At 31.0% G+C, this 13,462-nt stretch overlaps 1 protein-coding gene across 3 annotated transcripts in view; it reads right to left on the bottom strand.

The window, feature by feature from the left end:
• The window catches only part of LOC105197176 (poly(U)-specific endoribonuclease homolog), a 38,987-nt gene extending 32,806 nt beyond the window's left edge, over nucleotides 1-6,181 (bottom strand). For all 3 annotated transcript variants that reach the window (XM_011163423.3, XM_026140208.2, XM_026140207.2), the window contains exons 1-2: nucleotides 5,977-6,181; nucleotides 222-365 (exon numbers count right to left, since the gene is read on the bottom strand). In XM_011163423.3, coding sequence (XP_011161725.1) covers nucleotides 222-365; nucleotides 5,977-6,034 — 202 coding nt within the window. In that variant the 5' untranslated portion in view covers nucleotides 6,035-6,181. The remainder of the gene's footprint in view (nucleotides 1-221; nucleotides 366-5,976) is intronic.
• Nucleotides 6,182-13,462: the final 7,281 nt, after the last annotated feature.

The following is a 13,462-nucleotide window of genomic DNA, read 5'->3' as shown; positions in this document are numbered from 1 at the left end:
ATATTTCCGTTTATTTCTATTGTGCATTTCTTATTAACAAGTTAATTGCCACGCTAACGTATGCGTACTTGCGTTTGGATTTCGGACAGCATTATGCTGACATTTATAATTTAAAGCTTAACTTTGTACTTTGGTTTTTGTGTGCAATGGCAATCAATGTGTTAATATGTAGATTTTCAGGAATAAAACCTTATTTCAACATTTTTTGTGTAAAGGAATACCTGAATATTCGGGTTCTCTTGAGAGACTTGGAAATGAAGTGGTGTAGTTGAAGATGTCACCAGAGACGACATCAGCTCTTGTTCCATTCAAAGCTCTATGTGGACTATTCTGATCAATTTTGGCGGAAAATACTGTAGCAGATCCTAAAAATGTATTGAACTTTATTTGTTATTATTACTGAAACGGATGCAAATAAGCTAATGGGATAAACTATATAGTGTCCTAGAAAATAGAATCCAGTCACACACCATAAAATAGCATCTGTAATAATAATGATCTCCAGAAGATATTTTCTAGGGTACTAGTGGAGCTTTGTGCTACGACTATTATTTCAATTATTTGCTGGAAAAGTAAAATTCATAAATATCTTTTCAATTTACGAAGGAACTATGCGACGTGTTATACTCTGATTTTAATGAAACTTTATGTACATATAGATAACATATTTAGATGATTTTAGAAAATATCTCTTGTGGCTAAAAAACGGTTTAAAGGAATTCCTTATGTGTAAGTGATTTTTAGTTTTTTCCATTATATTTTAAAACATATTTAAAACATCAAAAAATGTTTTATACAGAAGTTTTACAATAAAATTAGCTGTATTTAATCGAATTAATATTTTTTAAAGTTAAAAAAACATTTTTAAATAATTATTTCAAAAAAAATATTGACGTGAATAAATAGAGATGATTTTGGGAAAGATGGGAGAGGGAAATAGAAGGAATAAGATCCGAAAAGGATGTGTGGAAGGTGGTGAATAAAGGAAGGAGGAAGAGAAAGAGAATCAGGGAAGGGATTGAAATGGGGAAGTGGGAAAAACACTTTAGAGGGGTGCTGGGGGGAGTGGAATGGAGGATAAGAGGGGAGATAATGAGGAGAAGGGTAAAGGAGGAAGAAGAAATTAGTAGAGAGGAAATTGGTAAAACGATAAGGAGATTGAAGGACAGAAAAGCGGCAGGAGGGGATGGGATTACTAATGAAGTATGGAAATATGGGGGAAAAAAAATAAGGGAATGGCTGTGGGAGATATGTAATAGAGTGTAGAAGGAAGAGGGATGGCCGGAAGATTGGAGAGAAGAGATAGTAAAAAAGGGGGAGGGGGAAAAAGTAGAAAACTATAGAGGGGTTACGCTTACGTAAACGGCGTATAAAGTGTACGCGGCGGTTTTGACGGAGAGATTGAGGGAAGAAGTGGAAAATAAAGGGATATTACCACCGAGTCAAACGGGGTTTAAGAGAGGGGTAGGAACGATAGACTACATATACGTGTTAAATTATTTAATAAATAAGAAAATAGCGGAAACAAAAGGCAAAATAGTAGTTATGTTTGTGGATATGAAAGCACGGTGGATAGGGAGATTTGACTCGGTGGATAGGGAGATTCTGGTACAGACAATGAGGAGAAAGGGAGTGAGAGAGAGTCTGGTGGTGAGGTGTGAGGAAGTTTTGGAGGAGACAATAAGTAGAGTAAGGGTGGGGAAAAGGGAGGGAGGAAACTTTTGAATAAGTAGAGGAGTGAGACAGGAATGTCCGTTGAGCCCATGCATGTTCACACTACTGCTAACGGATTTGGATGAGGAATTGGACGAGGAGGTATGGGGAGGAGTAAGAAAGGGAAGAAAAATCTATTCCCTGGCGTATGCGGATGATGTGGCGGTGGTAGCAGAGGATGAAGCAGGGATGAAAGGGTTAATAAAAACATTAGAAGGATATGTAGAACAGAAAAAATTAGAAATAAATGTGGAGAAAACAAAAGTGATGAGGTGTAGAAGAGGGGGTGGGAAACAGAAAAAGATAATATGGAAATGGAAAGGAAATGAAATAGAGGAAGTGAAAAGGTATAAATATCTGGGCTACATGATGATGGCAAATGGGGGACAGAAAGAACATATAGAGGAGAGAGGAGGTCAAAAAAGGAGCGGTGGTGATGAGAGAAGTATGGGGAATAGGAAAGAGGAAAGAGGAAATTCGGAAAGGACTGGGCTAGAAGGATGTGGTTATTTGATAGGTTGGTATGGACGGTGGTTAGCTATGGGGCAGAAATTTGGGGGTGGAAAGAAAGGGAAAGGGTAGAGAGGATACAGGACAGGTATTTGAAATGGGTAATAGGGGTGGGAAGGTACACACCGGGGTACATGGTAAGGGAGGAGATGCAGAGGGAAAAATTAAGGGGAAGGGCAGGAATGAGGGCATGGAGTTATGAAAAGAAACTGGAAAAAGGAAGAGGGGGGGAGTTGGCAAGGTTGTGTTGGGAGGAGATAAGAGGTAGAGCGAAGGAGGGAAAGGTGATGGGAAAATGGGAAGAAGAAAGAAGAGGTTTCTATGAAGAAAAGAGCTGGAATATCAAGGAGACAGAAAAGTTGAGAGAAAAGGGAGGGTTAAGGGGGGAAGAGATTGTAACAAGAGAGAGGAGGTGGCAGCAAGAGGAAAGGTGGGAAAAAATTAGGAGCTCGAGGTTCAACAGATGGTGTAACAGAGTGAAGGAAAAGGGAGTGCCGGAGTACTTGAAGAGGGATTGGAAAGAAGAAAGATGGAAAAGGATTGCGAGGTTTAGGTTTAGGTTAGAAGACGGTATGAAAGGAGGTAGATACTGGGAAGAGAAAGAGAAAAGAAAGTGTAGGATATGTGGATGGGGAGAGAAAACGTGGGAACATATATGGAAGGAATGCACGGATTGGGAGACGGAAAAGGGATGGCAGGAGATGGTAAGAGAGGTTTCAGGTGAGAGGGGGGAGGGAGAGGTTTGGATGAAAAAACTGGAGGAGATGAGGGAGGGAGGAGGGTAGCTGGGTATGAATGAGAGTGTGGAAGAAAGAGAGAAAAGTGTGGAAGGAAGCGGCGGAAACGGAGGTCCAGAGAATGAGTGTGGAGGTGTGAATGGATGAGTGATTTTTCTCTCTCTCTCTCGTGCGTTATAAAGGATGCGAGGAATGAAAATGCTGAAACTATATAAACGGAGCGGAAGTCCGCAATGTACTCCGCAAGGAGTAAAGTACCTTACTACTACAGTACAAAATTACCTTTTCAAGAAAAAGGCGCCAAGTGTGTATGTGAACCAAAATATTTTTATTTTTTATGCAAAACCCAAGTGGTACTATTTTTGTATTTTAACTGAAAAATCTTGTTTTGCCAACCCATCTTAAATTTTAAATATTTCCGTGAATCATAATCATTGAAAAATCTTCCTATTTCAACCTAAATGGTACTTATTTAAAAATAAATATCTTAAATTTAATCTAATCTAAATGTATTTTTCATAAAAAAATGTATGAAATCTTTAAATTGCACCAATTATAAGGAAAATATATTGCTCTTTAAAATAGCAGCTGTACTACTTTTAATAAATAAAATGCAAATAATAGTATTTTTATTTTTTAAATAAAATTTAAATACTAGTCTCTTTAATTTCTTTTTAAATTAAATTCAAGTGATACTATCTGTATTTTTAATAAAAAATTTTTCTGTTCTAACCCAAGTGGGTATATTTAATTTAAAAAAGTTTTAATGGAATATGTAACATTTAATCTCAAAGAATTAAAGAGGAAACAGAAATATAAAATTTTATTGAAATAAAAAATTTTTTAATTACAAAAACTTGGCGCTGCTAGATAAGAACAGCAATGAAAGGAATTGACCTAAAAAAGAATGCGATAAATGTTTCACTTGTAAGATATGCGTTATAAAAGTAATTATGCGAAGTAAGTTAAAGATTAAGTTTCTTTAACATTTAAATAATATTGTAAGTTATTATAATTTTCTAAGTTACTATAACTATTATATTTTACAACATTATCGGAATTGTAACATACTGACGACAGACAAATAAGTCCAAAATATATTTATGTACATAATTGTATACGACATCTGCTTACAAAAAAACTTTAAATTTTAAAGTATTATTATAAAATCTTTATTTTGCTCCACTCGACTTTGTTTGTCACTTGTTATAATTTATTGTTAAACATTTTGAGCTTAAAAGTGATTATTATTCTTTTGTTACAATATTATATTTAGATAATATTTAGACATCTAGTAGCGCCAAGTTTTTGTAGTTTAAAAATTTTTTATTTTAATAAAATTTTATATTTCTGTTTCCTCTTTAATTCTTTGTGATTAAATGTTAAATATTTCATTGAAACTTTCAATTAAATATAATACATCCACTTGGATTAGAACAGATTTTTTACTAGAAATACATAGATAGTACCACTTGAATTTTATTTAAAAAGAAATTAGAGATACCAGTACTTGAGTTTTATTAAAAAATAAAAATACTATCACTTACATTTTATTTGTAAAAAGTAATATAGCAGTTATTTCAAAGCGTAATATATTCTCTTTATAAGTGCCACAATTTAAAGATTTCATACATTTTTTTAGAAAAAATACATTTAGATTAGATTAAATTTAAAATATTTATTTTTAAGTAAATATTATTTAGATTGGAATAGGAAAATTTTTCAATATATAATGTTCAAGATGTATATTGGATTGGCAAAGTAAGATTTTTTATTTAAACTACAAAGATAGTTCACAATTACGTTGGACAGAAATATGTACATTCAAAGAGTTGAGGAATTTCCATGATAAAAACACACATTCAATAAAAAAAAAATCTATATGTATATATTGAAAAAATCTTAAATAATACTCTCAAACATTGATTGTGAAAGCACTATATTTCAAATAGAAATATTGGTTTTTATGCTGGAGTAATTCTCTTCTACGGAAAGCTTACGATCTCCCCAAAACATAAATAACGTTTCTTTTCGAATCATTGTCTCATCCATTATAAAACTATATACTTTATTACAATTTGAACTAGCCTCTGATCATACAAAAATAAAGAAACCTAAAACATAGTGTTTCGTTTTAGGTTTCTTTATTTCTGTATGATCAGAAACTGTATATTTTGTATGATATTATTTAACAACTTTTCCGATATTATAAATGTTACTTTTCTCTTTTATATATTTCAGTGACCAGTGAACAGTGTGAAATTGGTCTTTTACCTAAAAGACACCTATCGGTTCAGCGTCAATTTAACCATTTTTTGGATTGTCTCTTAAGTATCGTTCTGAAGTATTTCAATCAGAAGTAAATACTGACTTTAATTTAAAAAATAATCATAAAATTATGGCCAGCAATATTTTAAAATGGTTTCAATGACTTTTCGGTAATATTTCAGTAAGATTGTAAATTTTTTCAGTAAACTTTCAACAATATTTTTATAAGATTTTGAATGCAAGAATTGTGGACATTATGATATTTCAGAATTATTTTAAAAATGCTGTGGACATATTTGGTAACTTTTATAAAATTTGTTTTCTTTTTCAGTTGAAATATTTCTGAGAACTTCTAAAAAATGTTAATAATATATTGTTATATTATAAGTTTTTAATAAATAATTTTTTCTCTAAATATGTTTGTTCCGTCTGAAACATTAAATTTCCTAAGTAATTACATTTTCTATTTTAATACATTTATTGTAAAAGTTATTTTGTAGAATAACATACACGATATTAATTTTTCTTTAAACATAAAAACTCGCAGAAATCAGTAACAGTTTTTTTAGTTGTAAACATATTATAAAATAATCTTTTTGAAAATCACCAAAATAATTGCATCAAACTTATACACTTGAAAAATTCTACTTCACGCATATAAATTGGAGCGTAAAACATGTTGCACTTTTTTTCTCATTTGTTATTTTCCGAAACAGTTAGAATTTATTAAAATAAGGACATAACTTACCGATATGTAACGAAAGGAAGACTATCAAAACGTTAAAAAATTGACGTTTCACTATCATGGTTGTAATAAGCACTGAGAAAATGGTGAGTCTGTATGTGTTCTTTGTAATTTAAAAAATATATGACCTCCGTAATTTTAAATTAAATTCTACTGTAAAGAATGAACGTAGTGTATTATCCGCGTACGAAATAAGACTACGTCTCCGTCTACGATTTAATCGCTAGGCGAGCAACTTACCCTGACGTCACTGACTCACGTATCTCAGTAATATGAGTGCTAGAGTCAGGAGGTCATTTAAATGGCCATGGCAAAGGATGATGTCAGTTCTTAATCTTGAATCCAATTGAAAGAAATCTCGTATTTATCGTATATATCGAAATAAAGAATTATACAAATTGACAAATGTTCAACGGCTTGCACAATTATAAACACTTCCAACAGTTAAATAAAAAAATTCAAAAATGAATAGGGTCACTACACCAGTTAATGAATAAATAGAAAATTGGACCAGTCAATGAACAAATAAAAATGAACTTAGTACAATTGCATTTTCAAGTAAAAAGTTATATTTTAATAAAATCTCTATTAAAACTTTATTTAAACAATATTAATTAATTTTGCAATTTATCATTTTAAAGTCTTATTACTTTAATAGTTTTTCTAAACAGTCAGTTTCTAAACAACATTTACTATTCAACGACTGCAATGAACCTATTCATCTGTTTCATGCATATTACAATAAGCAATAAAAAATTTTTTATAAAAAATCATGATCGTCTTGAATTAGGGTAAGTGCACCTATTATCGTGGCCTGCCCTACTACCGTGGTTTTTGGAAAATAGATGATAGCTCGTTAAAAAAAGAGTACCTATAGAAAGAATTTCACATTTAAACTAATCAAAAATAAAATAAATTAAAATCAAATAAAGACGTAAATATGAATACATTTAATAAGTAAATCAAATTTACTCACGAAATTAGGTGCAACGCGCATGTTGTTGGTACTCGTATTACCGCGGTTTCACGTTTCAGTGAAAGTGCGAATGACTTGACACATAAGTATTTAGTTCACTATCATTCTATCATTTTTTCACGCTACGCGCGTGATACACAGCTTTTGATATTATAAATTACACATTTACTTGATATACACATAATTCTTGATAACTGTCAAAACGCGATCTCCACGATGACAGTAGCTCACGAAGTAAGCACAGCATGAGAACCAATCAGCATTACGAAATGCATTTTTTTCATCAACGGTATTTGGAATACGGTAATTGGTAAATCTGTGGAAACGGGTACACGATAATTTGTACATGACCACGGTGACAAGCGCATTCTGTTTATATTAATTTTAATATTAATAAAATTGCATTTTGTTAATAATAGATGGATTTATATATTCTTTTAGTTTTTTTATGCACGTTAAGAAAAAAAAGTTTAAACTTTTCATTTTTTTTTTTTTTTAAGATGCATTAAAGTTGGGATTTTCAGAAAACGCCACGATAATAGGTGCACTTACCTTATCATTTCCTATCTAAAAAAAAGTGCATTGCATCGATATTTAAATCTCTCGAAGTTTATTTTTGTCACTTTTTCGATGTGCTGATTGGTTCTCATTCAGCGCTTACTTTGTGAACGGCTTTCATCGTGAAGATCGCGTATTTTAATTACAGTACAAAATTGTCTTTTCAAAAAAAAAGGTAAAAAATTGCGCCAAATGTGTAAGTGTATGCGAAGTAAGTTAAAGATTAGTTTCTTTAACATTTCTTTTTTACAAATAACATTGTAAATCATTATAATTTTCTAATTTACTATAACTATTATATTTTACAACATTTTATTTAGATTATATTTAGACATCTAGCAGCGCCAAGTTTTTGTAATTTAAAAGTTTTTTATTTTAATAAAACTTCCTCATTTCTTTTTCCTCTTTAATTTTTTGAGATGAAATGTTATATATTCCACTAAAACTTTTTAAAATTAAGTATACATCCACTTAAGTTAGAACAGAAAAATTTTTCAATAGTAACACAGATAGTATCACTTGAATGTTATTTAAAAAGGAATTAAAGATACTCTCACTTGGTTTTCATTTAAAAAAGCATACTATCACTTGCAATTTTATTTATTAAAAGTAGTACAGCAGTTATTTCAAAAAACAGTAAATTTTTATAATTGGCACAATTTAAAGATTTTATACATTTTTTGGGGAAAAATACATTTAGGTTGGATTAAATTTAAGATATTTATTTTTAAATAAATATCACCTGGGTTAAGAATAAAAAAATTTTTCAATAAGAATGAAGAAATAGAATTACTTAGGTTTTGTATAGAAATTAAAGAGAGTACCACATGTGTTAGAATTGGAAATTTTTTGAATGAGGGTACAAAGATAGTACCACTTTGTTTTTATAAAAAAAGAATAAAGTTTTATAGGGTACATCCACACACTTAGCGCCTTTTTTTAGTTTTTTTTTCTGAAAAAGTGATTTTGTACTGATATTACGCGTTTTGTTTGGTCGTGGCTGGATTTAATGCCTGTTTATTTGTTGATTTTATATACTTCTTCGAATTCAACCAGAAAATGTTGTTTTTCCGGTCGTAACACAGCATGTCGAGTAAGAATTAGTAATATCACGATTTTTATTAAATTAATTAATTTAATATAATAATTGATGCTAATTTGCATCTATATACCCATTCCCCCCTGAAAAAAAACTGTAAAGAAATTTATTGCAAAAAATAACACCCCACCAAAGGTTCAAACCTGACACCTCCAGAATTTCCGGTCCCGGCGTCTTACCACCTCGATCACTGGGGCACAGTAATATTTCTCGCAATATTCGTATATGAGTGACAACGCATTTGAGGCGCATGATTTAAAATAGAGATATGTTTTGAGACTGATAATGTAACAACACAATAATAATAAGAAAGCCTTCTTTGGTCATGGCTTGATCTTAATGCCTATGTTTATTTGCGTGATTTTATATACTTTTTGGAATTCAACTAGAATGTGCGCCAAATTGTTTGTCCGATCATAGTAACACAGCATGTCAAATAAGAATTAGTAATATCATTCATTCCCCCCTGAAAATCTCTACTTTAAATTACGCGCCTCAAATGCGTTATCACTCATACAAATATTGCTAATAATATCACTATGCCTCAGTAGTCGAGGTATTAAAACGCCGGGATCAAAGATTCCGGAGGTACCAGGTTCGAACCTTGGGTGTTATTTTTCGTAATAAATTTCTTTACAGTTTTTTCAGAGGGAAATGAGTATATAAGTACAAATCAGCATTAATTATTATTAATTAATTTAATAAAAATTGTGATATTACTAATTCTTATTTGACATGCTGTGCTACGACCGGAAAAACAATTTGGCGCACATCCTGGTTGAATTAGAAAAAGTATATAAAATCACACAAAGGCATTAAGGTCCAGCCACGACCAAAGAAAGCTTTCTTATTATCATTGTGTTGTTACATTATCGGTCTAAAAACATATCTCTGTTACGCGTTTTGTAGTGTTTAGAATTACATTATAAGTTACTAAGTTTCTAAACATATAATGTTAATAATAAACCTGTACCTGTATAATAAACGCTCTTTGCTTTTTAACACAAATAAAAAATATGTTTATCCAATCATTTGTTCAAATAAGTAATGTAATATAATCATCCACATGCGAATGACATATAAAAATTAAAGTCACAGCAAGATTCGTATTTGTAAAAGTAACAATCGTTTTCACCATAACAAAAATAACATTGCAAACCAGGGAGTCCGGGAAAGAAGAGTAAGTTTATTAACGATAATCCAGCGCTAGAAATAACTTTTAAGTCATCCGGTGGCAAATAGAGAATTATTGTATGAGTTATGCAGATGTAAAGTCTGATACAATGAGCTTTGTTGAAATTAAAAACTCATTGTTACTCATAAAATAATGCTCATAAAATATTTTAACGGATGACTTGAAAGTTATTTCTAGCGGCGGTTTATCGTTAATAAACTTGCTCTTCCTTCCCTGATTTTCCTGATTTGCAATCTCATCTTTATAGTAAGAATAAACATCACTTTTAGAAATGTTAATTATTTTGAACTTTACTGTGACTTTGACACTCTTCTTACTTACCTGCGTTGAAATTTTTATAAATTACAAAGTTTCTAAAAATAAAACGTTGAATAGGGTAATTTTCTTTTAATGCTAAAGCTCATGAGTGATAAGTTTGAAAAATTTTAATTTTAATTAAAAGCTTAAGCAATGAAAGGAGGGTACCCGATTCAACGTTTTATATTTAGAAACTTGGTAATCTATAAAAATTTCCGCAAAGGTAAGCACGAAGAGTGTCAGAGTCACAGCAAGATTCATATTTGTAGATACGACAGTCGTTCTTACTATAATAAAAATGCCATTGTAAACCAGGGAGGTCAGGGAAGGAAAAGCAAGTTTATTAACACGATAATCCGGCGCTAAAAATAATTTTTAAGTCATCTGGTCCTAAACGGAGTATTATTTTATGCGTTATACTGTAATAAACCGTTTTTCTTTGCGCAAACTAGCTCGCCGGAACAGTGCAAAAAAAAGGTTTGATCAGGAGAGAGGAAAGCGTTTTCGGTCCGTTTAAATAACTACGCAGTGGCTTTACAATGTACAAAAAAACATTTATTTTGATAGGAAAGAGAATTCACAGTAAATTGTACGGAATGTGTACACGCGCGGACGGACAAATAAAACATAGCGAAAAATATATGTTAATAACAAGAAATAACGCGCGGACGAACAGATTTGTAACACGGGTATGTATACAATAGATGGATCTATTTACAGGCAACTGCAGAAAGTCGCTGGTTATTGAAACGCACGTACGGGTGGTATCTTAAACTAGTATCAGACTACGCATTACAGATTGAAATTAAAAATTGTAGATTGAGGATTGTTCAATATAACATTACAATATTAAAATTAATAATATAACTGCGTTCAGAAAATAATTCAGTTCAGTGAGATCTCAGTAATTCTTAATATAATTGGTTCTTTTCTAGATCTAAATTTAAAAACCAATCATAATAAGGAACAGGGTTGAGAACGTTACCTTAAAAAAGTAACGCGTTACCGTTATCGTTACTGTTTGTAAAAAGTAAGTCGTTACCGTTACCGTTACTAACTTAAAAAGGTAACGCGTTACCGTTACTGTTGCTTGAAAAGTAACAATTTGTTATTTTTTCGTTACTTTTTGGTGATGTTAAAATAGGGATCTTTTAACGTCAAAAAAATCTATTCAATACGTGATAAAAAGAAACATTTCATGTTTTTTTTGTTTTACAAAATCTGCACAGAAGGACATAAATACCTTTCTATGTCTTTTCATGCCTTTATCTCATTCTTTCTTATGTTGTCTTCAATACACGTGCAACTTCAGATGTTAAAACATTTATGGCCGGTATTCATAGTAAATTCTTATTTTGAGATCATCTTAAGTAATGTCTTAAGATGGTGATACGTCTCTCTGATTGATTAATGGCATCATAAAATGATACATAAGACGATCTTAAATATAAGAGTGGACTGTGAATATCATATGTACCATATGTCTCCATGTGTACATTCAAGAATATGATTCTATCACTGAATATAAATCTTATCGCAATTGCGATTCGTAATCATATACCATATCAAATGATTATGAATGATAATTAAACATAATTGATCAATACAAAAAGTCTACGTTAACTAATGAGGCGAATGCTGCCAACCATTTCTTTCACGCTGCGCGCGGGCTGCAAATAGTGCCCGTACTGATACCGCTGGCGCGCTGTATGAACAAACGTACTTGTTTAATTTTGCAACTACTAATTATGGGCCGAATTCTGTAAAACGCATGTTGGTTACCAAATGTAAAACAAGCATAAAATAACGCATCATACGTTTTATGAACATACCCACCAAACACAACGTTACATGTAACGTAAATGTTAGTTGTAATTTCCCACTCAACAATGTAACTGTTATATAACGAGTGTGTTATATAACAGTTACATTGTTGAGTGGGAAATTACAACTAACATTTACGTTACATGTAACGTGGTGTTTGCTGGGTAGATACTGCCAGCTAAAGTAACGAAAAATAATGGCTGAATTCCGTTACCATTATTATAAAAATGTAACGACGTTACCGTTACAGACATAAAAAAGTAACGCTTGTTACCATAAAAAAGTAACGAAAACGGTAACGGCGTTACAAGTAACTCGTTACTTCCCAACCCTGATAAGGAATAATGGAGCTGTTTTGCTAAAGTGCTAAACACATCAAAATATCATGAAATAACCATAACCTGCCACACTTAAAACATTTATACATCCTGATGTATCCGCAGCAAGTGTCTCAAGTGGAAAAGAAATGTCGCGTATTTCTAGAATAAAGTAGAGGGAGTTAATTGCTGCTCTTTTATTATTAATAATAACTGAAGAAAAAACATGAAATGATCGTCGTATGTGAATATATCCATACCTTTTAAGAAGAAAAAATAGAGGCATGCATCATAATCTTTTTACGGAATTAGCTTTTGACGATCCAGAAAGATTTAGATAGTATACAATACAATTAATAGTTTATTTCTTTAATTTGTTTTGCGATAATTTTTTGATATGCTAAGTAGTTCATATTATTTTAAATGAATGCAAAATTTATATTACAAATTCCTTCGAATAAATGTTATTTTATTTGAAAACTTGTTAAGAAAAGTAACTCCGTTAATAAAAAAAACAGAATACATCCAGTCGACAAAATTTGTAACTGCTATATAATTTGGGAGAAACAGTTTATATAACAAATGTTCCATAATATTTACATCACAGCTATGTGTATCTATTGCTTCTTTCTATATAATATAAATGTGCAATTGTTACATAGTATTAACATAAAAATTAACATAACAACATATGTAATGCTCCAATATATAATCAATATTGCAACATGATATTGTAGCAATATAAAATCAATATAATTAATTAGTTACATGATAATACTATTATTATATAGAATGTAATTATTGGAACTATATAGACGTTTTATATTTTGATGATAGGTTTTCTAACCTATACAATCGCCAACTGTAACGATTGATATCTCAGTTCGCAAGACAGAGCGACACTTTTTTCTGCCAGATTCGTTCATTTTGAGCGAAAACGCATCGAATGCATTTAATTTCGTCAAAATAGGAGGTGAGGTGGGGTATTTTGAACAATTACCGTTGATTTTTCTACATTAATATTGCTGTAACGTTAAAGCAACATTAAACAAATTATTATCGATATACGAAATAAGTCTGTTTACAAAAAAAATTTTTTTTTTATTTATTGTGTCATATAAACTTGTTTCTAATTGTATTCTTATTTTTACGAATGATAGAAAAATTATTCCAAATGTTATTCCGCATTTGTAATAATCAGTAAAAAAACTATATTTTTATAT

Source organism: Solenopsis invicta, chromosome 12 (genome assembly GCF_016802725.1).
Source record: "Solenopsis invicta isolate M01_SB chromosome 12, UNIL_Sinv_3.0, whole genome shotgun sequence".
NCBI classification, from domain to species: domain Eukaryota; kingdom Metazoa; phylum Arthropoda; class Insecta; order Hymenoptera; family Formicidae; genus Solenopsis; species Solenopsis invicta.
This window is presented reverse-complemented; position numbering and strand designations above follow the sequence as displayed.